Source organism: Physeter macrocephalus, chromosome 15, assembly GCF_002837175.3.
Source record: "Physeter macrocephalus isolate SW-GA chromosome 15, ASM283717v5, whole genome shotgun sequence".
Lineage (NCBI taxonomy): Eukaryota > Metazoa > Chordata > Mammalia > Artiodactyla > Physeteridae > Physeter > Physeter macrocephalus.
Window position 1 is genome coordinate 76359069 of NC_041228.1, and position 24603 is coordinate 76383671.

At 40.4% G+C, this 24603-nt stretch overlaps 1 protein-coding gene across 1 annotated transcript; it reads left to right on the top strand.

The window, feature by feature from the left end:
- Positions 1-1459: 1459 nt before the first annotated feature.
- On the top strand, positions 1460-19787 carry LOC102975679 (short-chain dehydrogenase/reductase family 16C member 6-like). The gene is given in 7 exon segments (XM_007117384.2): positions 1460-1793; positions 10078-10176; positions 10738-10882; positions 17654-17693; positions 17695-17780; positions 19662-19696; positions 19699-19787. Coding segments are annotated over 7 exon segments (828 nt in total).
- Positions 19788-24603: the final 4816 nt, after the last annotated feature.

The window sequence follows — 24603 nt, forward strand, 5'->3', positions numbered from 1 at the left end:
TGTTTATCCATTCTAAATGTAATAGTTTGCATCTAACAACCCCAAACTCCCAATCCATCCCTCTCCCTCCCCTCCTCCCCCTTGGCAACCACAAGTCTGATCTCTGTGTGTGTGAATCTGTTTCTGTTTTGTAGATAGGTTCATTTGTGCCATATTTTAGATCCCATATATAAGCGATATCGTATGGTATTTGTCTTTCTGTTCTGACTTACTTCATTTAGTATGATAATCTCTAGTTACATCCATGTTGCTGCAGATGGCATTATTTTGTTTTTTTTTATGGCTGAGTAGTATTCCATTGTACATATTACCACATCTTTATCCATTCGTCTGTCGATGGACATTTAGGTTGTTTCCATGCTTTGGCAACTGTGAAGAGTGTCGCTGTGAATATAGGGTTGCATGTATCTTTATGAATTATAGTTTTTTCCAGGTATATGCCCAGGAATGAGATTGCTGGATCATATGGTTGTTCCGTGTTTAGCTTTCAGAGGAACCTCCACACTGTTTTCCATAGTGGCTGCACCAAATTACTTTCCCATCAACAGTGCAGGAGCTGTGATCTGCTTTAATGTGGGTTTTTATAGGTGTCCACATCTAACTTCTACAGAAATGATCATGTAAGAATGTTCAAGTGTAACAATATGACTATCAAAAATCAAGGAAGTGTCACCAAAAACAAAAAATGCTCCATTATTTTAATTTTTAAAAGGTGGATCTCGGCAAAGGGCACGTTAGCTCCGGAAAAAGCCTGTTCTAATGGTAAAGGCCTGGGCTACATTCAGGAGACCTCTGTGCCCGATCCTGACACTACCTGTTTTATTAGTTGGCTATGTGACCTTGAATAAATCTACTCAATCATTTTAGTCTCAGGTCTTCACTATAAACCAGCAATAACTGTACCTGGTTTGACTCTCTCAGAGGGATATTACAAATACCATGTGAAAACATAAAAAGACTTTATTTGTATTACAATAAATATTATTTCTACGTTATTGAACAACATCTTAATGAAAAGCAAATTTCTATTAGATATGAGATCATGAATCGAGTTCATGTAATAGAAAACTGGCCAGACTAAGAATCCAAAGTCTTGGTGTACAAGTCACATAAAGTTGGGCGAGTCGATACTCAAAGATCTTAAGTCCTTCACTATGAAGCTCTGCTAGTAACATGCGATCTACCTGTAGGTCAAATTAGATCACCTGTAAGAAAGCGCCCTGTAAGTTGGAAAGATTCTTGTTAACATAAAATATTTTCATACTCATTATTTATATAATTTAAGCATTCAAAGATGGTAGCAGTTATTGCTGAAATTTGTATTTTGAAGAACTGATGTCTCAAAGGTAAGTTCCCTTGGACTAAGTGTTTTACGTGTTTTGCAATTGTGGTGATAATGTCATGAATTTATCAGTTACCTCTTTCCTAATTAAGACATTCCTTTCTTCAGTGAATCAAGATGAATACGATTTTGGACACCTCCATGTTTTGGGGAAAATTTTTGTATTATTTTTTAGAATCTTTAGTTTACAGGATAATTCCCAAGAAGAAAAAGAATGTTGCTGGAGAGATTGTCCTTATAACAGGAGCTGGAAGTGGACTTGGGAGGTTATTGGCCATAACATTTGCCAGCCTTGGAGCCATTTTAGTTCTATGGGACATTAACGAAGAAGGCAACGTGGAAACGTGTCCAATGATCAAAGAAAAGGGAGATGTGAAAGTATTTGCCTACACGTGTAACCGTGGCAACAGGCAAGACGTCTACAGAGCTGCTGATCAGGTTAAGCTGATTGGTGTTCTTCTTAGTTTCGATGCCCAAGAAAAGCATTGCATCTAGTATGCTTTTACAAAGAGAAGAGGAGAAAATCTGTCACCCACTTCCTCTGAGAGTTCTGTGTGCCTCTCGCTTGATTCTGCATGTCAGAAATCTGACTTTGTGGCCTCCAGAAAGGGAAACGGAAGAAAACAATGCAAGTGGCCATTTGCTGAGCCTTTTGAGTTGTTGCCCAGCTGCTTTCTTCTGGTGACTCATTTGCCATCAGAGGTCAGTAGAAACTAGAACTAGCACTGGCTCATGCTGTTCATTTACCTAGTTACCTGTCCTCTCTACGTCTCCGTTTCTTTATCAGTAAAATGAAAAGATTGGACCAGGTGATCTTCAATACGACACTCAGCTTTAACTTAAGTCTCTGCATTGTACGATTCCAATGTACATCCACTGTCAACCTGTACTGAGGGTAGAAAGTATGGAGGACAGGGAAGAAGCATTAAGCATGTTTCTAGACTAAGTTTCCTCTTAGATTTAGCCTGTGGGTATTCATTCTAACGTCACACTAAATATCGATAAATACTTTAATAATAACAGCTACTTACTGTGTCGTTTCCACGCACTCTAACAGCGGTCTAGCAGCCGAGTGCTGTTTTGACCACACGCCCTGGGTGATGTGCAGTGACGCTAAATACACAGATCAAGACAGAGAAACCAGAAACAGTGTCACAGTTCTGTCAGGCCAACAGTTCCCTGGGGAGAACACGGCATGCCACACAGGGCCACCAGGGCAAACACCAGGCTGGTCAGGAGGGAGGTGAGACAGAGGACGTGGACCAGAGACTTGACTGTGGTTTCCACAAATAGGGACAGGTGAGGCAGGATCGGCAGGCTTAGGATGCATTGATTTGAATCATGTCGGCAGGATCTGGGCCATAGAGGGCATCCCTGGCCATCTGATACCTGACCCTGGGGCGATTAGGACAGGTGTACACTAGTCTACAGCGTGAGAGCCCGGTAAGGGAGGTGCTTGGGGTGCAGACTTAATCAGCTGATCAAGAGGGGGAATGGACTAGCCTCTAGCCAGGGCTTCAAAACTCGGTGAAGACAGGACAAGACAAAACACTATATTACCAGTAGCTATTATTCTAAGCACTATAGGCACCTAATAACTCATTTAATAAAACACACACAGCCCTCTTGGGAGTATATTGTCATCACCCTCCCCATTTACAAATGAGGAAACTGAGGAGTGAGGAGAATGTGTAAGTTGCCCAAGATCCTGAAACTGGTCACAGGCGGAGCCAAACCCACCAGGACCTGGAGTCAAAGTCGCTCTCATCCTCTGCACCATGATCTGAAAGGGTGCACGCAGCTCGGTTTGACAGCAGAATCTCCGAGAGACTGTCCTTCCCTCTGGCAATCCATGCTCCAAATGTAGAATGCACTTACTTATTCACCCAAAAAACACTGATCAACTCCCAGCTCTGGGACACTTACTTTCTGAAACTTCCTCTTCACTTTTCTCCTTCAATTTCTATCGCCTCCTTTTTTCTTTGGGGCCCCATAGGCTTTGTTCTTTATAATGCACCACCAGTTAATGAGAATATAACCTAGGGATTATATATAGATCCCTAGGTGTATTTTATTTATTTTTAAAAATAAATTTATTTCTTTATTTAATTTTATTTTTGGCTGCGTTGGGTCCTTGTTACTTGGAGCTGTAATGGAATGCGCAGGTACCGGCGGTGATGGGGATTCAGGAGGCACAGGCTGCTGGACCCCAGGGCCTTAGGGGCCATGAGGAAGGGAGCCTCAGCCCTCTGAGTCTCTGAGGGTGGCCCCTTGGGATGGGTTTGCTTTAGGTACCCAGGCGCCTCCTTCTTTCTACTCAATGCTTCTACACTCACTCTCTGAGGTCCTTGGAACAATTTTCTTGATCTCCTTCTGGGGACCCCCACTGGAGCCCAACACTATTTATTGAGCACCTAGCGCAGTGCTTGACATGCAACCGGTATTCCATAAACATACGCAAAAATCACTGATTTCTTTCGCTCGCCCACCCCACCCCAGAACTTCTTTTAGGAAGGGGAAATGCCATCTTGGCAAACAGACTAGGTCACACTCATTTCTAACCATGCCACAAATCTAGAAGCCATCCTGGGTTCCTGCCTTTCCCTTAACTCCAATATCCCTGGCTCTTCCCATAAAACATGCTCAAGTACACTCATTCCTCCCCTTCTACCAGCCCCCGGCCCAAGCCAGTGTCACCTCTCACCAGCAGCCCAGCATGGCCTTCCCTCCTCAGCGCTGGCGCCTTTGAGCCTGTCTTCATGCAGGAACAGAGTGATCTTTGAAACACATAAACTAAATCGTCTCACTCCCTCTCAGAAATGTTCAGAGGATTCAAACGCACTTAGAATAACACACAGTCACCTATCATGGCCTATAAGCCCTACGCGAGGTCGTAACATCGTCCTTCATCTGCCTCCCGTCTCCCATTTTCTCTACTTTCTGCCCGCTTCCTACACTCCAAGGATCCTGATGAGACCCCAGAGCACATCAAGCTCTTTCCCATATGGGGGTCTTTGCACGAGCTGTCCTCTCTAGCCTCTGAACTTGTACCTTTGTATTATGCTTGCTATTCTATTTGGTCTGGTTCATGTACATAGTTACAGTAAAGGATATTAACAGGCGCACATAGCCTTCTTGTTGAATACCCCCAAATCTTGAGAGAGATGGTGCTGAGCAACCACTAAAACCAGGGAATCAACTTCCATTAATGATTGTGGAAGGAATCGTCATTCACCGCTCTAAAACTCCGAGGACTTTTTGTTTTCTACTGCTCTTATTATTATTATTAGCTCATGTATTCCAAGGCTAGGGAACCAGAATCAAGAAATGTCTCCATGAAGTTTCAACTGCAGTATTTCCAATTATGACAGATTTCCTTCTTCTTGAGGTCCCCCAAACCTGCCAAGTTCCCTGGCCTGCCAGGAAATGACCTTCCTTAATACCAAAAAGGCGGGACTTCCCTGGCAGTACTTACTGCCTCTTACTTCCCTTCCCAGTGGTTAAGACTCTGCGCTTCCACTGCAGGGGGCACGAGTTAGATCCCTGGTTGGGGAACTAAAATCCCTCATGTCTCGTGGTGCAGCCAGGAAAAAAAAAAACAAAACAAAAAAAGGCTGGAAGGGCTCTGAACATCACATAATAAGTATTAGTCCAGCTTCCCTGGAAGGCAGCTCAGTAAGCGTTCATTCTGCATATGAACTATAATCATTGACCCTAAAAAGTGGCCTTGTCATACATGATTAAATGAAACAGTCTTAAATATGACACATCTGTGCTCTGGTTGCACTCTCAATCTCTTCAAGTCACAGGGAACTACACTCAAAATCTTAGTATATAAGATATACTAAGAAGAATATAATAGAAGAGAATGTTAAAAAAAAGAATATATATATTTATATATAACTGAATCACTTTGCTGTACACCTGAAACTAACACATTATAAATCAATTATATTTCAATAAAAAAATTTTATTAAAAATCAATAAATTTTTTAAATTAAAAAAATAAAATAAAATGTGCCATTTAATTTCCAAAAAAATCTCTTCAATTGTACCCTGGTTTAAAAAAAAGACCTGGTTCTTACTGAACCCTTGAAAATAAGTGGCCATGAAAGAGGAAGAACTCAGTACTGGTCAGTATAATAGAATCTGCCTGCCGCCCTCAGTAAGTTTGTGAACAAGGGCAATTAGGATCTCTCATGCTATCTATAAAATGACTTGATTGTTTGGATATGTATTACTTAGAATAAGTAAATTTCATTCCATATATTTGTCTAAGCCTAACCCATTATGAAGACATTCATCTGAAATCCAGATCCAGAGCTAAAATTATTATCCCCATCCTCATGTTCCTCTGAGGACTGATTCGTTTATAACCTACACTAGGATTCCCCATAAGATATTTTTCTAGAATTCTGAGAATATCGGTTGAAATCCCCAGAGCATATCTCTCCATAAAATATACATATAGCAATATCATTTTTAGCTTTCAACCATAACTTTAAAATACACTTAAACTTATGTCATGTTAGACGATAAGGTATGTGCCACACTGAACTTACTTCCTCTATTCAAGCTTTAAAAAACAAACCACTGTTGGGCTTCCCTGGTGGCGCAGTGGTTGCGAGTCCGCCTGCCGATGCAGGGGAACCGGGTTCGCGCCCCGGTCTGGGAAGATCCCACATGCCGCCGAGCGGCTGGGCCCGTGAGCCATGGCCGCTGAGCTTGCGCGTCCGGAGCCTGTGCTCCGCAACGGGAGAGGCTGCAACAGAGGGAGGCCCGCATATCACAAAAACAAAACAAACAAAAAAAAAATGCACAACCTAAAAGTTGAGGATTATGTTTTATTCAGTGAATATACTGAGGACTTAAGCCGGGAGACAGCCTCTCAGAGAGCTCTGAGGGACTATTGCAAAGAGATAAAGGAGGAGCCAGAGTAAATAGGGGCTTTTTCCAAAAAAAAAAAAACCACAAAAAAGAAAACATAGTTAGAACATCAAAAGATTATAGTTAAAGAAAACCAGACATCTCAAGTTAATGAATTTAGTGCTTTTCTCTATATGGGAGGATGCAAGAGTCTGGGCTCATTGAGATCATTCCTTTGGTATGCACCTGAACTCTCTAGGGCCAGTGTCCTGCTTTTCTCCATCCTGAATCCCCTCAGGGGGCAGGGTTGGGGGGCGGCTGCAGTGATTGATGGTTTGATGGCCGCAACATCCTTTGTTTACTGATACGGCAAGCGATAGTCCTCATCCACACCACACTGTGCTGGGTTACTCCATACCTCTGCTCTACGCATTTTAACTTCTTTTAAAATTTTATGGGGAGCCAAATATTTCTCATAAATTTACCCGACTTAATATTCTTCTAAAGCCTTGAAGTCATTTAAGGTGACACTACGGAGTAACACAATCCTTGGTGATATTAAAAGGTTGTCAAAAAGATAATTTTAAAAAATTGTAAAAGACAATGCAGGTGGAGAGACTAAGTTCAAATAATTGGGAAACCTGTCTGAAGTTCAAAAATGCCAATTCTTTTTTTTTTAACAATAAAGTCATTATTTGTTGTAATTCAGTTTAACTGAACACATATTTGTCTTCTTCATCACCTGAGATACTTTATGAAAGCAGTGATAACTTATCTGACCCATAACCAAGGTGAAAAAATTTAGGAAGTTCAGTAATTAGACTTTTGCATAAGAAAACCAAATCTTAACAACAAATGGGATAAAATAAAGTCAAGCAAATCTGATGCTTTTTGTATTACATCCCACTTGTGATAAGATCAGTGAAAATAGATATAGCTATTTATCAAACAAGTGTCATTAGTTCACAGATTTACCTTGATTATAAGTAATATGTAAATCTGGATCCATATGTAATTCTCTACTGAGTTCCCTGGTTAAAAATGCTTACCCAAAATTTCATTAATACGTTTTTGATGACTAAATGCTCACTCAACATTTGTTTGCATTCCTTTCTCTTCCCTTGGATATCTATATATTAAGAACAAATAATGTTTGCTATATGATAAATTTATCTTCTAGAATGCCCTTAAAAAGCCCTCCACTGATACACAGGGCTAGAAACACAAACAGACCCTTGAAATAGCTAGTCACTTTCCCCCTGTGAAGGAGAACTTTTCTCAACTGGAAACACAGAAAAATGGTAGCAACTTTGGCCCCAGTTCAGAAGAAAATACACATACAGATACATTTCAAAAAATAAAAAACCTTTGTGGAGAAAAACAAACAAAACTGAACTCCTGCAACTGGTTAGATCTCTGTGAGTGGATAACTTATCATTTTTCTAATTTCACAGACTGCTATAAGCCACTTCTTTCTCACCCTTTAATCTGGGGAGTTTCACTGCCTCGACCCCTGAAATTCATCATCGAAAGAAATGCCGACACACACCTTCATCTCCATTTACTCAGCTTCACCTTCTTGAGCATCTTATAAACTTTCAGACACCCGTAGAGACACTACAGCTGGACCTTCACACCCAGGCTCCCAGTGCTGAAACCCCACGAGGTCGACCAGATGATCCCCCTGGAGAAGCCCTGTGGGGCTCAGGCTGGATTTTTCACACACTTGTGCTTAAAGACAATAACCCACCCTTGCTATTTCCAACTAGCCTGCAGTCATGACTGATGACTGCAGGCTAGGTTTAGATCTCTGTGAGTTATCTACTCACAGAGATCTAAAATAAACAATATTTATTTTGTTTTATTTTATTTTTGGTTGCATTGGGTCTTGTTACTGCGTGCAGGCTTTCTCTAGTTGTGGCGAGCGGGGTCTACTCTTCCTTGTGGTGCACGGGCTTCTCATTGTGGTGGCTTCTTTTGTCGTGGAGCACGGGCTCTAGGTGCGTGGTCTTCAGTAGTTGTGACACGTGGGCTCAGTAGTTGTGGCTCATAGGCTTAGTTACTCCGTGGCGTGTGGGATCTTCCTGGACCAGGGCTCGAACCCGTGTCCCATGCATTGGCAGGTGGATTCTTAACTGCTGAGACACCAGGGAGGCCCTAATTTTTAATTTTTGAAAAACAAAGATGCTGTAACCACAAGAGACAGACATATAAAATGCCACCACACTTGGACGTGAACTGTCAAAAGAGGCCAGTTGTCTGCATCTAAGCAGAAACTCACTCATCAGTTCAGCAGTCCTGAGAAAGGTTAGTGAGACTCAAAAGATCTCAAAAGCAAAGGCAATGTTCTTTGATCCAGTAGCTGCTTTTGTGTTCTACCTGCTCCTTGTATATAAGCACACCTTGGCAGACTCTCCAAAACTCTTAATGCAAAACTCTGACATTGTTAAAAATCATAAATCTCAGGCTTCCCTGGTGGTGCAGTGGTTAAGAATCTGCCTGCCAATGCAGGGGACACAGGTTCGAGCCCTGGTCTGGGAAGATCCCACATGCCGTGGAGTAACTAAGCCCATGCGCCACAACTACTGAGCCTGCACTCTAGAGCCCATGAGCCACAACTACTGAAGCCTGTGCACCTAGAGCCTGTGTTCCGCAACAAGAGAAGCCACCGCTATAAGCCCACACACCACAACGAAGACCCAATGCAGCCAAAAATAAAATAGATAAATTTATTTTTAAAAAATCATAGATCTCATAGAACTAGATGGTGAGAGCATTATCTGTCAAGGTTTTGTTTAACTCATTTATGAGAAAACCAGAAGAATAATACTGCTGATAAATTGATGCTGTGAGGAATTTGGATTTATATAGTTAATGAAAAAGAATGCTGAAATAAGATCACTAAACACTTAACTCTGGGATTATCTTTTCTATTAGATCAAAAAAAAAATCACACCTATTCATTTTCTACATGTTAACCTCCAATTTTACAGGACTGTGAGACCTCTGGGTCCTAGTAACTATTGGTCAAAGGTACATTGCTAAGGGAGTTATATAAATCTCAGGCAAGATTATTAGAAATTGCCCTAGCATGTGGGAAGTCATTCAGTCATCTCTTTGCCTTATTTCAAGTTTTGGATAATGTTTCCCAACAGAAGTTAGATTAAAGAGCCTAGTATTAGGGGAAGAAAGAGTGAACAAGTCCCCTGAGAGAAGCACACAGGGATTAGGGGACTGGGGCTTTTCCATGACGTGGGGACTTAGAGCACTGAATTAATACCTTACTTGAGGATAAAGGACTCAATTTTACCAAAATAGCTAAGAATGTATCTAATCATTGTAGACAATTCCAAAGCACTTTATTTTCCAGAGCACATTTTCCTTGCACTGAAATTCACCTTTCCTTGAGCAGTTTTTCCCATTCTGCCAATAAATCCATTGGAGTGAGAGGGAAATCTTACTTAGGGTAAAGCCAGGAAGGTGACTGTGATCAAACTTTAATACAAATTGCTGAAGACTACATGGAAGAGCTCAACAGACTAGAAAAAAATAGGCTTTAAGTTTGGGGTTTTTTTTTTAGCAAACTCTAGAGGTAAAATGTTGATTTAATTCAATTGGTATAGTTTACTTAAAAGCAAAAACAAGTCAAATAGTATCTCTTTTAGATTAACACATAATAAATGTTAAGATCCTTGAGAACAGTGACTCCTTGGTACCAGTGACTATTTTGTACTGCCACAGAATTTAACACATCATAAGTGTTAAATAAATATTTAATAAGTGAACCTGTAAATTGATCACATGCTTATTGAGCAAATAAAATAATAAATGAATAAAGAATATTGACACAGTGTATTTATATCTTCCAGACTTTAAGGCCTTCCTTCCTGCCATGCTTAAAGCTAACCATGGTCACTTAGTCTGTATTTCAAGTATAGCAGGAGTAGTTGGTATCAATGGACTATCAGGTGAGTACTTCACCACGTGCCTTTGAACTCCCCAGTTTACAGCACCCAGAAATTAGAACTCTTCCAAGGTACAGAGAACTCTTCCTGCACCAAGGAGAAATCTCCAGTACATTTGGCTCTATTTTTAACACCACAATTGCTCCCCATTTCCCAAATTTGGATTCCACATATAAGTGATATCATATGGCATTTGTCTTTCTCTATCTGGCTCACATCACTTCGTATGATCCTCTCTAGGTCCATCCATGTTGCTGCTCCACTCCTCTATTTAAAATGGCAGTGGTAAGGGAAGATATTCTCGTCTGTTTAAAAAACAAAGAGAAGAATGTATCAGTTGGCTCAGTAGTCTTCTTGGGTTAAGAGAAATTGAAATAGTTTTCATTTTGTTGTTGGGTATGTAGTGTGGAGATACAGGAGTAGAGTGGCCACAAAAGTGACTTTAACAGAGATGTTTTGCCCCCAAAATAAGCCAGAGAAAGGGGAGGGAGTTTTAGTTTTTAAAATAATTCCATAAATTAAGTTGTCAAATTCTATTACTAACAGTTCTTCACTTTGTTTCAGATTATTGTGCAAGCAAATTTGCAGCTTTTGGCTTTTCAGAATCTCTCTACCTTGAATTAAGACTACTACAAAAAAGTAACGTTAAAGCCACCATTGTTTGCCCATATTTTATCAACACTGGAATGTTTGATGGCTGTACAACCAAGTAAGTGAACTCTTACAGTAATCTTTGCTCTTGCAATATATGTCAATGATCATCTTTTCATTTTAAAGTTTTGAAATATGAAAGGTAAAACAAAAGAAAAGATTTGAATGCCTAATTTAGTAAAAGAAAACATTCAATGTGTATTAAATTATTGAGTTTATTCAATTTAAGGATAATAATACGGTTATGAGCATATGTTATTGTGAAAACATAAACCTAAATTGTTAATCAGAATATTACAATGCAACAGAAAAGTTGGTAGTGAGAAGTTATTAAAATATTTACCATTGTAGTGTTGAGAAGATAATTTCTTTTCTAAAAAAAATACTGAAGTAAAAATCATCCAAAGGATAAAATATTTTGAAAGATTGATTAATATATGTGGGGAAGTTTAGGGATATGATATTTTGATATAAAGTTTACATTTGATAGAACAGCCAAATGAGGATGCAAATGAAATACGAAGGCTTTTAAACAAAGGAGCCAATCAGTAGAGTATATTAAAAAGTACAAACATGACCTAGGGCAAGTGTAGTCATTACAATTATTAAAAAGGGGATTGACATGAACCAAATGCTATCAATCAACTATATTTGTAGGAAACAGAGACAGCCAACAAAAAGCCTACCTAAAAAACAATGAGGTTGTTTAGAGTCTAGTGAAACCATAAAATTAAATAGAAAGTGCCAAAACAGGTGGAGTTGACAGAGTAGAGCAGGGGAAAATCTCTCACAAAGAAACATCTACTATGCAAGTCAAAATTAGCAAAGACAATCATTTAAAATCGTTGGAGATTGACCAAAGGGCATGCAACACATTGGGAAATATTTATTTAACAAAATCTATGGAAATTCAGTAAGAACACTGAGAGGCCATGGCACTGGGCTAGGGACTACACCCACCCACCCCCAGCTCTGCCTCTTAGAATAACTGCTTCAGGGGCTTGGCAACCAGTGGCAATTCCCATATCCTCAGTCCCTGGAGTGGAAGAACTCCTCTGGGCAGTTTGGTAGCACGTGACTACTGGAAGATCCCATTTTCTGCAGAAGGCCTGTGTTGAAAGGATAGACTCATCCAGACAGTGTTTGTTCCTCCAGCCCCAACTCCCACTGAGTAAGATCTGGGGAGAGGCTCTTGGTGAAGAGAGCAATTCCTCTTTCTACGGCAGCTCTTTGTTGTTGGAGAGCTGCACCAGTCATTTCAGCAGTCATGTGGCAGAAGACCTATTTTGGGTAGACTTACCAGACAGTAAAAATTGGCAGATCCAAACCTCCCAGGTTCTGAGTTGTGGAAGATCCATACAGGCTAGTAACAGCAGCTGGGTGGCAGCACTACTTCCTGCCTTCCCCCCAGGTCCTGTTTGATAGGGAAAATTCACGTCGGAAAGCCAGGGAAGAGTCAGTTTCTCATTACACCCAAATCCTGCTTCGTAACACAGAGATTCTGGCAGGCAACAGTCATTAGTCAGCAGCAAAAACTGGCATCTCTCTGCCTCTGCCATGGAACCCAACTTCCATTGGAAAAGACCATAGATCAGAGCATCATCCAAAAAAAAGTAGCACAACCAGCTAGCAAAGAGCGTGAGAGCTGGATGTGATACAAATAGAGGCAGGGCAGCTAAAGGCTTAAGAGAAAGAGACAGTCAAAGATTGCCTGGCTAAAACCACAGTTATCCCTGACAGTCAGGAAGGCTGTATGCATGCCCAGGTTGGAGCTCTTCAAGAATGACATCAGAAGCTACACACTGCAGGAGAGATAGACCTCCCAGGACTAGTTCAGCCAAGTGACTGAGTAAATAAACAAGCAAACAACCATGGAGGACTGTTATCCAGCGTTGCTACAATATATCACCTAAAATATTTACTTTTTAATCAAAAAGTATAAGATGCACAAAGACACAGGAAAGTGTGACCCATACATAAGGAAAAAATGTAGGCAGTGGAAATTACCTTGAAAAGGATGCAGATGTTGGACTTAGCAGACTAACTTCTAAGCAGCTATTATAAATACATTCAAAGATCTAAAGGAATCCATATTTTTAAAATGGAAAGAAAGTATGATGACAATGTTACATCAAATATTAATCAATAAATATAGATTTCTTTAAAAAGAAGCAAGTGTAAATTTGTGAATGGAAAAGAACTAATGTAAATTTGGGAGTGGAAAAGAAAAGTAACTTAAAAGAAAGATCCACTAGAGCTGCTCAACAGTAGATTTGAGCTGGCAGACAAAAATGAGTGAACTTGAAGACAGATGAGCAGAGAGTATGCAACCAGAAGAAATAAGAGAAAACAAAATGAAGAAAGACGAACAGAGCCTCAGAGAAATCTGGGCCACCTTTAATCACATCAATGTACACACAAGGAGAGTAACAGAAAGAAATGAGAGAAAAGACCAGAAAAAATATTCAAAGAAATGATGACTGAAAACTCCCCAAATCTAATGAAAAATATTAATTTACACAGCTAAGAAGCTAAATAAACTACAAGTAGGATAAAAACAAGGAGTTACACACCCGACACCTCATATATTCAAAATGTTGAAAGACAAAAACAAAAAGAAAGAAGAAAGAAGAAAAATGACTCATGTACAAGGGAACTCAAGTACAATTAAATCTTAAAGGAAAAAACTGTCAGCAAAGAATCTTATACTCAGCAAAACAATGTTTCAAAAAATGAAGGCAAAGCAAGGCAAAAATTAAGTAAAAATTCAAGGCAAAACAAAAACTGAAAGCATTTGTTGCTAGCTCCCCACCTTACAAGAAATACTAAAGAAAGTTCTTTACACTGAAAGTGACACTAGAGATTAATTTTAATCCACGCACACACACACAAAAAAAGTGCCAGTAAAGGTAATAAAGTAGGCAAAAAAACAAGGAGTTACACACCCGACACCTCATATATTCAAAATGTTGAAAGACAAAAACAAAAAGAAAGAAGAAAAATGACTCATGTACAAGGGAACTCAAGTACAATTAAATCTTAAAGGAAAAAACTGTCAGCAAAGAATCTTATACTCAGCAAAACAATGTTTCAAAAAATGAAGGCAAAGCAAGGCAAAAATTAAGTAAAAATTCAAGGCAAAACAAAAACTGAAAGCATTTGTTGCTAGCTCCCCACCTTACAAGAAATACTAAAGAAAGTTCTTTACACTGAAAGTGACACTAGAGATTAATTTTAATCCACGCACACACACACAAAAAAAGTGCCAGTAAAGGTAATAAAGTAGGCAATTTCAAAGAAGCAACATAAATGCAACATAAATTTATTCCTAGGTATTTTATTCTTTTTGATGCAATTGTAAATAAGATTATTTTCTTAATTTCTCCCTCTGACAGTTCATTGTTAGAGTATAGAAACAACTAATTTTTGTATATTGATTTTGTATCCTGCAACTTTACTGAATTCATTTATTAGTACTAACAGTTTTTTGAAGCATTCTTTACAGTTTTCTATATATAATATCATGTCATCCACCAAATAGTGACAGTGTTACTTCTTCCTTTCCAATTTGGATGTTTTTTATTTCTTTTTCTTGACTAATTGCTCTGGCTAGGACTTCCAGTGCTATGTTGAATAAATGTGGTGAGAGTGGGCATCCTTGTCTTCTTCCTGATCTTAGAGGAAAAGCTATCAGCTTTTCACCATTGAATATGATATTAGCTCTGGGCTTTATATATGACCTTTGTTATACTGAAGTAGGTTTCTTCTTTAAGAATTATATTCTCTATTTCTTTGTTCTAACATTATTATTTAAATAACTATATTAGTAAGAATTGATAATAATATGTGATTAAGTGATATAAAAGAAAAAAGGTGTTATGAGAGAGAATAAAGGACATATACTTTAGAATGGGGAGGGGGAGTCAGTGATAGTTTCTCAGAGGAAGTGACATTGAAAACTGAGACCTGGGGACTTCCCTGGCAGTCCACGCTTCCACTGCAGGGGGCATGGGTTCGATCCCTGGTTGGGGAACTAAGTTCCCACATGCCACACAGAGCGTCCAAAAAAAAAAAAAGAAAAGAAAACTGAGACCCAAAAGTCAGATAGGTAGGAATTAACTAGGTAAAGAGCAAGTGGGAAGAGCATCTAAGTACCCTGCACAAAGCCCTTGAGATCAGAAAGAAATGGGGATTCTTAAGAACCTGAAAGAAGGCTGCTGTGTCTTAGCACAGTGAGCAAAGTAGAGAGTAAAGTCAGGTGAGGTTAGAAACCATAAATACATTTTTCCCCCCAGAGGAACCATTGTTCACCATTTACCATCACATCACTGTTCATTATACTTTTCTACTTTTGTTTCTTTGAAATTCTTTACAATAAATATTTTAAATAAAATAATGAATTAAAAATTCATATTAGCTGAAGGAATGGCCATAAAGGGAAAATGTAGTATTATTAGAAATAGACTTCCAGAAAATTTGAAGGAAGTGTGTCTACAAAAGAACTCTACACAGAAGAGTTTAAAAGCTCTGGAATTAAGCAGTCAACAAAGCAAATAAAGTATATCTGGTTGGAAAGGACAGCCGTGAATGGCAGGAAGAGTTTCAAATGATAAAATCAGAAATGAGACCTTTGCATTTGCTAAGAAACTTTTTCTGACAACTTAACAGAACACGAGTCTCAAAAGCTAGAGGGTCAAGATCACAGAATAAACGTGACCAGCCAAGAGGAGGTGGCATGGTAGCTAATGAAAACAGTGATATTAAATGATGGCCCTTATAAACTTGGAGTTCCTAAGTTCATAAAAGGTAAAAACAAAGTCTCTAGAAAAAGAAAGGTGAATAATCCTAAATGGTAGAGTATGAAATGAACAATGATGTGTAGATTATATTTTTTCCAGCTTCATTGAGACATAATCATCATATAAAATTGTGTGAGTCTAAGACGTACAAATGTGTTGATTTGATACATTTATATGTTGCAAAATGATTACCACCATAGCGTTAGCTAACACCTCCATCTCATCACGTAATTACCATTTCTTTTTTGTGGTGAGAATATTTAAGATTTACTCTCTTAGCTACATTCAAGTATGTAACAAAATATTGTTAGCTATAATCACAGCTGTACTTTAGATCCCCAGAACTTGTTAATACTATAACTGGAATTTTGTACCCTTTGATCAATATCTCCCCATTTCCCCAACCTCCAGCTCTTGGTAATCACCACTCTGCTCTCTGTTTCTATGAATTTAGCTCTTTAGATTTAGATTCTCCGTACAAGTTATATCATACAGTATTTGTCCTTGATTATTTCACTTTTCATAATGCCCTCAAGTTTCATCCAAGTTGTCACAGGCAGCAGGATTTCCTTCTTTCTCGTGGCTGAATAATATTCCACTGTGTATGTGGATTTTCTTCATGCATACCAGATTTTCTTTATCCATTCATCCACCCATGGACACTTAGGATATTTCCATATCTTGGCCATTGTGAATAACGCTGCAATGAACATGAGAGTGCAGCTATATCTACAAGACCCTGATGTCAAATCCTTTGGATTTATACCCAGAAGTGGAATTGCTGGATCATATGGTAGCTCTATTTTCCATTTTTTGAGGAACCGCCGTATGGTTTTCCATAGCGGCGGCACCAATTTACATTCCCACCAACAGTGCACAAGGATTCCCTTTTCTCCACATCCTCACCAGCATTTGTTATCACTTGTCTTTTTGATGATAGCCATTCTGACAGGTATGAGGTGATATCTCATTGCAGTTTTGCTTTGCATTTCCCTCACGATTGAGTACCTTTTCATGTGCTCAATTTCATGTACATGTTGGCCATTTGTATTTCTTCTTTGGACAACTGTTTTTTAATAAATGTTGGAGCCCTTTAGGCTATGGTTCTAAGGAACTTTTAGGAGAAAAAATTTAAAGACTAATTACCAACATTTAATTACAAGAAATCAATCAGCTTTCAATAATCAGCTGAGATAAATAGAATTTTTGAGGCAGTGTGGTTCAAATAATAGAGAAGGATGATATAAAAGTATAAAATGTCAGAGTAATGCCTAATGGGAGCTTTATTACATGCTTATCCCACCTCAACTCCAACTGATTTCACAAACATCTAAGTCTGCTTAACGTGGTAACAATAGTCTGCCTAAAATAAAGACACATTACACATGCTCAGGAGATTTTTCCTTTGGGTAATAAAATTTTGCAATTTTGCTTCTTTTTTTTTTTTTTTTTTTTTTTGTGGTATGCGGGCCTCCCTCTATTGTGGCCTCTCCCGTCGCGGAGCACAGGCTCCGGACGCGCAGGCCCAGCGGCCACGGCTCACGGGCCCAGCCGCTCCGCGGCATGTGGGATCCTCCCAGACCGGGGCGCGAACCCAGTTCCCCTGCATCGGCAGGCGGACGCGCAACCACTGCGCCACCAGGGAAGCCCCAATTTTGTTTCTTAATAGTGTACAATTGCTTGATGTTTGGACTGAAAGAGAGAAAAAAAAAAATCTCAAAGCAGTTCCTTCCATAGGTGTAGATGATCACATAACAGAAAATCAATGAAGGCCAGGCGTTCACTCTAAAAAATTAAATGTATCCGCACTGGTCCCAATGTTGGCATGAGAGACAACACAAGGCAGTTCCTGAGATTTACATTTGGTTTGCATATTTAGAGACATCTAATTAATTACTTCTAATTAATTACTGTAAGCTAATTAATTATCAAGTTAATAACTTGATATCTAAAATTTAATAATTAGTGCTCCCGATGGCAGCAAAAAAATACCACTCTGACGATATAACTTGTTGTTGTTTTCATTCCAGGGATCCACTTCTGCTGCCTATACTGGGGCAGGAGTATGTTTGCCCAAAAAGTTTTAAATGCTATTTTAGAGGAACAGATTTACTTGATAAGGCCCACATTTTTGCATGTTGTGCTGCTCCTTAAACAGTAAGTTAATAATGACTTCTCTATCATTTTGGTTATGTGTGAACAAATTGTCTCATCATTGCTTCCTCTTTTGCCAGAAAGCAACCTCATACCTTTTCAAAGATAAAGGAAAAGTAATATTTAAATAGTTCAAGGGTAATTTATTGGACTGTTTCTATCTGTGCTTCGTTACTCCAGACACTGAGAAAATTTAGAAACCATTGGGTCTTACAGAGTACAAATTATTAACTTCAAGAGAAACAAATAGAACACCCTTTTTTTGGTGAATTCTTTTGGTTCAGCTAATGTAAAATTCTATTTTGAAAACAAAGGACAAATAAACCTGAGTGTGTTGACGGAAAAGTATTAAGGATATCTGGCAAGTTCCTCCCTGCTTTTAGTAAAAGAGCACCTGCGACTTCATGCTAAGAGTTCTGGGGTCTTTGCGGGTGGACTCAGGCCAGGTCCACTGTCTTCTCTGGAACAACATCTAACATTCCTCAGGAGCCTATATGTGCCCGACTCTGCATAACAGCCTTGCATGCATTTTATCACACTTAGGGAATCTGAGGATTAAAGAGAATAAGTCATTTTTATAGGCTTAAACAACTAATAAATTCTGGAACAAAGTTTTAATCTGATTATGGATCTTAAGCTCTTACCATCAGATATACTCCTCCCCTGCTGTAAGTTACTAGCAGAGCGGAAAACACAACTGGTGATTCACTATTATGAAATTATGTTATTAATAAATCTAGGACTTTCTTTACTATTTATACCCTCTTCAACATATTTTTGCGACCTGTGGGTTTATCCACGCATCCACTGAACGAGGAGGCACACAGGCCACCTCCTGTTCGTCCTGCCTTGGCTGCTGAACTAGGTCAAAATCCCTTACGTTGCAAACCCTCCCATCTGTCCCTGACTTTTGTAGCGCCCACCATACCTGTGGGTTGCTTGTACGATATCTGTCCTCCTTGCTAGATTGCACACACTCCCTGAGGACAGGACACAGTTTCCTGCTCCAGGCTCCAGGCTGAGTACCGAACACAGAATATGCGCGCAATAAATAATTGCTAAATTGTGTTGAGTTGCTAAGCAGAACTCAGCTCAAGGCACAGTTCCTCCGTCTTCAAGAAACTAAAGCAATGATTCTCCACCTCGGGTGTACACTGAATCACTTGAAACAACTGATGCCTGGGCCCTACCTGCCTGCCCCCTCCCGAGGAATTCTGCTTTAATCGGTCTGGTTTTCTTTCTACTTTTTGCTACCATGTGTTAGTTTAGTAAATCAGGATATACACAGTCTTAACCACAGAAGGCAGTGCGTTAACATCTGAAGGGACTTCCCTGGCTGTCCAGTGGTTAAGACTTCGTCTTCCAGTGCAGGGGGGGCAGGTTCCATACCTGGTCAGGGAGCTAAGATCCCATATGCCTCGTGGCCAAAAAACCAAAACGTAAAACAGAAGTAATATTGTAACAAATTCAATAAAGACTTTAAAGACGGTCCACATCAAAAAAAAAAAGGCTAAGTTGTGGCCTGAGCATTGGGATTGTTCAAGGCTCCCTGGATGTGGGACCGCGCTCAGCGCACATGACGCAGCGTTTGTTCATCCTTCTCAAAGGTGACACGTGCACGGCGTGAATCACGACAACTCGCACGTTGTGTAATTCAAAGTAATCTTTACAAAGATGTCCCTTTTTTGTTTGTTTGTTTTTGGGGGGGTTTTTTGGCCGCGTTGTGTAGCTTGTAAGATCTTAGTTCCCCCACCAGGGATGGAACCCGTGCCCCCTGCAGTGGAAGCACAGAGTCCTAACCACTGGACCGCCAGGGCAGTCCCTAAAGATGTCACTTTGACTCCTTTTAAAGGTTTCCGATTTTTTTCCTCTGCTTTTCTCTAGAATAATATCTCCAGACATGATGATCACCCTTGCCGAAACATTGGAATGGATACTTCCGTGGCTTCGTTGACGGGTCAAGAGAAAGCAGGTGAAGTTCAGACTGAAAACGAGAGGAAGCACCTATAGCTGAAGCCTCAAATGTGGTAATAAAACCAAGTGTTGTGAGGCTAGACCATTTGGAGCTCTTCCTCACTCTTAGAGCAGTCCAGTCTACCAAGGATTACTGAGGCTTTCAGAAGGGCTAGCCTCGTTCCCAGGACATGGTTTGCACACTGATAATTTCCCTAGGCATTCAAACTGTATATTTGACAGTTTTTCCTGACACTTTTTAGTTTGGTAAATAAGGATATTGCAGCCATTCCAATGGACTCAGAGAATATAATGTATTAATAAAAACATATGAATGCAAATTGACACTAATTTAATTTTTAAATAGACAGTATATGATACTTTTAGAAAAGGAGTAATTATAAATAACGACTTTGTAAATCAGGGTTTTAGGCTGATAATTTTTCAACATCAGATGTAAAGAAACATTTTAGTTTTGCAATTAAGAAAAATAACACTTTTCTGTTTGCCTATTAATTCCTACTGGAGCTGGGTGACCATATCAAGGTCCTTAGGGAGACTGAATCTGCTTATTCGATAAAATAAGTCCACAACCAATCATGTTTGTTTGCATCTGAACATGCCAAAAATTCCTAACTTCTTTATTCCATAAGAAAAAATGTACACATCAGACTATGTACTGCTGGTTTGAGGAGGAGACTTATTTTCATAATTCAGCCAATAAAGTAGCCTTAACTGTGATGAATTTGTATACACAGTATGAGCCACTCCCCTTAAAAAAGTATATACTCGCTCGAATGTGCACCTCACCTTGCCAGCTCTCAGCAAACTTTCCTAAATGACTTTCCGAGTTTGGAAATGTTCTCGAGCTGAGTTCCAAACAGCAACCTAGCTTTGCCTCTAACGGGTCAAGAGCTAGTGAGTAACGGTAAAACCAAAAAAAGAAGAATCAAGTAAAGTAAATATTTGTTAACCAAAAAGTGAGCACTCAATACATAAGATCTATCCCATTATTTGGGACATAATATTTCTATATTCTTGCAAAGAAAGTTTAACTTGCAAAGAAATTTCACTTGCGGTGAACAAACTAGAGAAAATTTTTGAACTAAAAGAGGGATAAAAATTCCAAAGTGCAGTAACTTTCAGGAAATGAGTTCTCTTTTAACAGTTTTGTAGGTAAAACCTTTTTTTTTGTTTTACATTTTTATTGGAGTATAATTGCTTTACAATGGTGTGTTAGTTTCTGCTTTATAACAAAGTGAATCAGCTATACAACCAAATCTGCTTATTTCTTAGGTAAAACCTTTGCAAAATTTTGACATCTCTATACCTTCTTAAACCAAGTATTCGAAGAACCACTTAAATTTTTCTTAAACTTCCATAAATTTTCCTTAATGCCTAAGGAACATTAACATATTTTTGTCTACCTGGGTTGACCCCCAGTAGTGGCTTTTGAACGGCCATGTATCTCTAAGTAAACTGGTGCACACCCCCTCGCTGGGCATCACCTGCCACTTCACTCAGCCAAGAGGGGTACTGCTACTTCTGATTCGGGCCCGTCTTATTTTCAATTGTGAGGCCTCAGGAGGGTCTCTCAGGCATTCACTTGTTCATTCATTCCACACGTATTTCCTGAGTACCTACTATGTGTGGCACTAGAAACACAGTGGCGAATAAGACAGTCACTAAGTGAGGTACAAGATCTTTGTGACAACTTTCAGCCACATAGGGGCTTTAGCTTGGTTTTGCCTATTTTAATACTGTTGGAAGTCTGGCTTCTCATCTCCTAGGTTTACTGTATCTAGAAACTGCAGAGTCTGTTTCTCTGTTATCTTTCATTTGTATTGTAGGTAAAGGGTTAACCAACCTTTTGTTTTTCTTCAGGAGAATGTTCCCTTAGGTTGACATCCTAGCTCTGTTCCCCTGGTAACCCGGCAAAGAGTCAAATGTCAAATACGTTTCTAAGCGACGTTGCTCGCGATGCAAAGGACCAATGATTGGTACCTTGCTTCAGACTGAGAGGAGCTGTGAATGAATTCTAAGGACCTGATGGGGAGGGACGTCGCACTTACGAGCTGGCACCTGAGAAGTTTCCTGACCTCTGTGCCCAGTGCTACCTGGACTGAGGGAAGGACCCCCTCCCCGGCTCCTCCTCTCCACCTCGGAGCAGATACCTGTCCCCTGAGTCTGAATGTGGAGTTGAACCTAAAAACGATTTCCTGGTTGGCACTGCATTTTCTCTTCCTATTTCAGTATCTTTGAAATTTGAGAATATATAACAGCTGTCCATGTAACTCTGTTCCCAGGTTTCATATATAACAATGAATTCTGACCAACAGAAGCAGCAAAACTGAATTGATTATTGTGTCCGAAGTTTGGTCGCCTCTATTATTTCCTTCCACCAAGTTCTCAAAACCCCTGTTACCCTAGTACTTTACAGGTGAAGGCCCCCCTCACCCTTTCCCTGTACTTAAAACACTTCACGGGCGTGTTTTGAGACGTGAAGTTTCATTTTTGCAACAGAATAATATTATACTTGATAGTTACTCTCATCCTACAAAAGTTCTCCTAATCCAATGCAATAAAAAATAGTAAAAATATTAAAAATAAAAATATGTGAAAACAGTATTTAATAATGAATTAGCCATTTTTTAGTTAAATGTTTGAAAAAAATTTACAGGCTGAAGAGACAGGAGAAGTTTGTGATGGCTCTGAAATTGATGACTAGAATCTTCCAAGGATTTGGAAATTGAGAGCACTTTCTTCTACGTAAGTTCATTTCTTAAAGTAACCTTTTCTTCTCCTTGATACTGGAAAGGAGGCAGATTTTTGGCTTAACATAAGAAAAGACTTTCTAATAATAACAGCTGCTTGAGATAAAAATGACTTTAGTCTGACTCTTGAAAAATGAAGTTTCCCATTTTTGAAAACCAAAGGAGGTTAACGATTAAATTATCTGGATCCCTTCCAATCCGGAAAATCTTTATTTAGGGCTCATTCTTGTAATAAATCTTTATTGAGAACCTCAGTGCAAAGCATAAATATCTGTGAGATTATTGAACGTACTTTTGACTCACTAGTCGGACTCAGTAAGAGAAAAGGAAAATAGGAGAATCCGAGGGTAACTTTGCAGAATTTGGAAGAAAAACGATGAAAGGTAAGTGGAGCAAACAAGAAAATGGAGAATATCTTTTCTTAGAAGGGAAGATCATCTTAAGATGAACCTTAAGAGTCAGCTGGGAAGAATTTCAGAAACGTCTTGGAATGATGAATATGCCCTCCCTGAAGCAAGAGGCAAGACAGGAGAGCAGGTTCTATTCTGGTGCTCAGGTGGGAGAGTTCAGATTTGTGTGGGTGCCTCAGGGACAGGCTCTGGGGACAAAGGACAAGCCAGCCTTCCACCCTGGGTCTTGGCACCGCCCCCCCCCGTGGAGCCCTCTATCCCCTGCGGCCACCACCAGGCCAGGTCCAGGCCCAGCCACCTGCTTGGGCCCTGTGCACCCCAAACTGCCCCACAGCAAAAGCACATGCCCTCAGAGTCACCTCTCTGTGCACCACCCACTGTGCACGAGGGCGGAGCTGGACCACAGCCCTGCGTGCGCACAGCTACTTACGGTATGGGCCCAAGCACACGCTCTGCTGGCCTATCAGACTCGACTCACAACGCACAAGCTCGAGGATAAATGATGAGGAAGTTGAAGAGAGCAAAGGCAGAGCATTACGCTAAGTCCATACAAAGCCCTCCGAGCACAGGACCCTGTGTATCCTCACACTCGAGGGTCCTTGAAGCTGGTCCTGCCGCTCTGTGTCACACGCTGTGCCGGATCTCCTGCAAGAGAGGCCACGTGATGGCTGGTTCAGGGTCAACTCCCAACTTACCAACTAGCTGACCTTCACCAAGGTCACTCGCTAAGCTGCGGTTTTCTTGCCTGTAAGATGAGAGTAGTAACACACCACAACTCCAAACACTGCTGGAGGAGGTGCCTGGCAATCCTCCATGGAAAGCTCTTAGCACAGTGCCTGGTACACAGTCCAGGCTCAATACATTACAGTTCTCCATAGTTTACGACCCATGGCGAGAGGCAGGAGAACGCTGTCGTCAAGACGGTAGCCCTGTTCGGAACCCGGTCCCGGTGTCGCCAATTGCAACTCTAACTCTGGACAAGTCATCCTCTCTGCGCTGCAGGTGTCCTGTCTACAACAGAACTCAGCGAGTGATTCACGGAAAGAACTTAGAAAAGCCCCTGGCACGTTGCAAGTATTCGGTAAGTGTTATAGCTTTGACTATTTTTCATCATCATCATTTACTTCTTACAACGACCAGAATAAACACGTGTCGTGACGCTAACTTTATAGAGAAGAAACTGGAGCCCCAGTAGGTCCGGCAGCAGGTCACCCAGCGTCACAGAGCCAAGGAGGGGTAGACTCGGGTCTCATCCGGGCCGCTGCACCCCCGTCCTGCCCCCGCTGACTTCAGGGCCCAAACTCAGAGCCACTTGCTGTTCCCGAATATAGAAGAGGCTCAAAGCGTACCTGATCGAGTTGACTGGGTGGGGAGGGTCCCACAGCACCTAAGTCACGACTGCAAAACCACAGGTAGAAAACTTCTGGATTTAACTGATTTCCAGAATCCTCCCCAGCTCTAAGATCCTGTAAACCCAAGCCAAAGCCGGACGACATCGCCTGTGGACTTCTCTGCACCCGAATTTCACCGCGGTTTCCACCGTATATGCTGACATTCCCAAACTGGCCCTGACGGATGGAACGGATCCACAGACACATGGGGATCTGTGCCGCCGTCACCTGATGGGACTGCCTGCCGTCAGCCTCCATCCACAAGCCAGCCAGTCGGTTTCCGCCTCCGTTTCTGCGG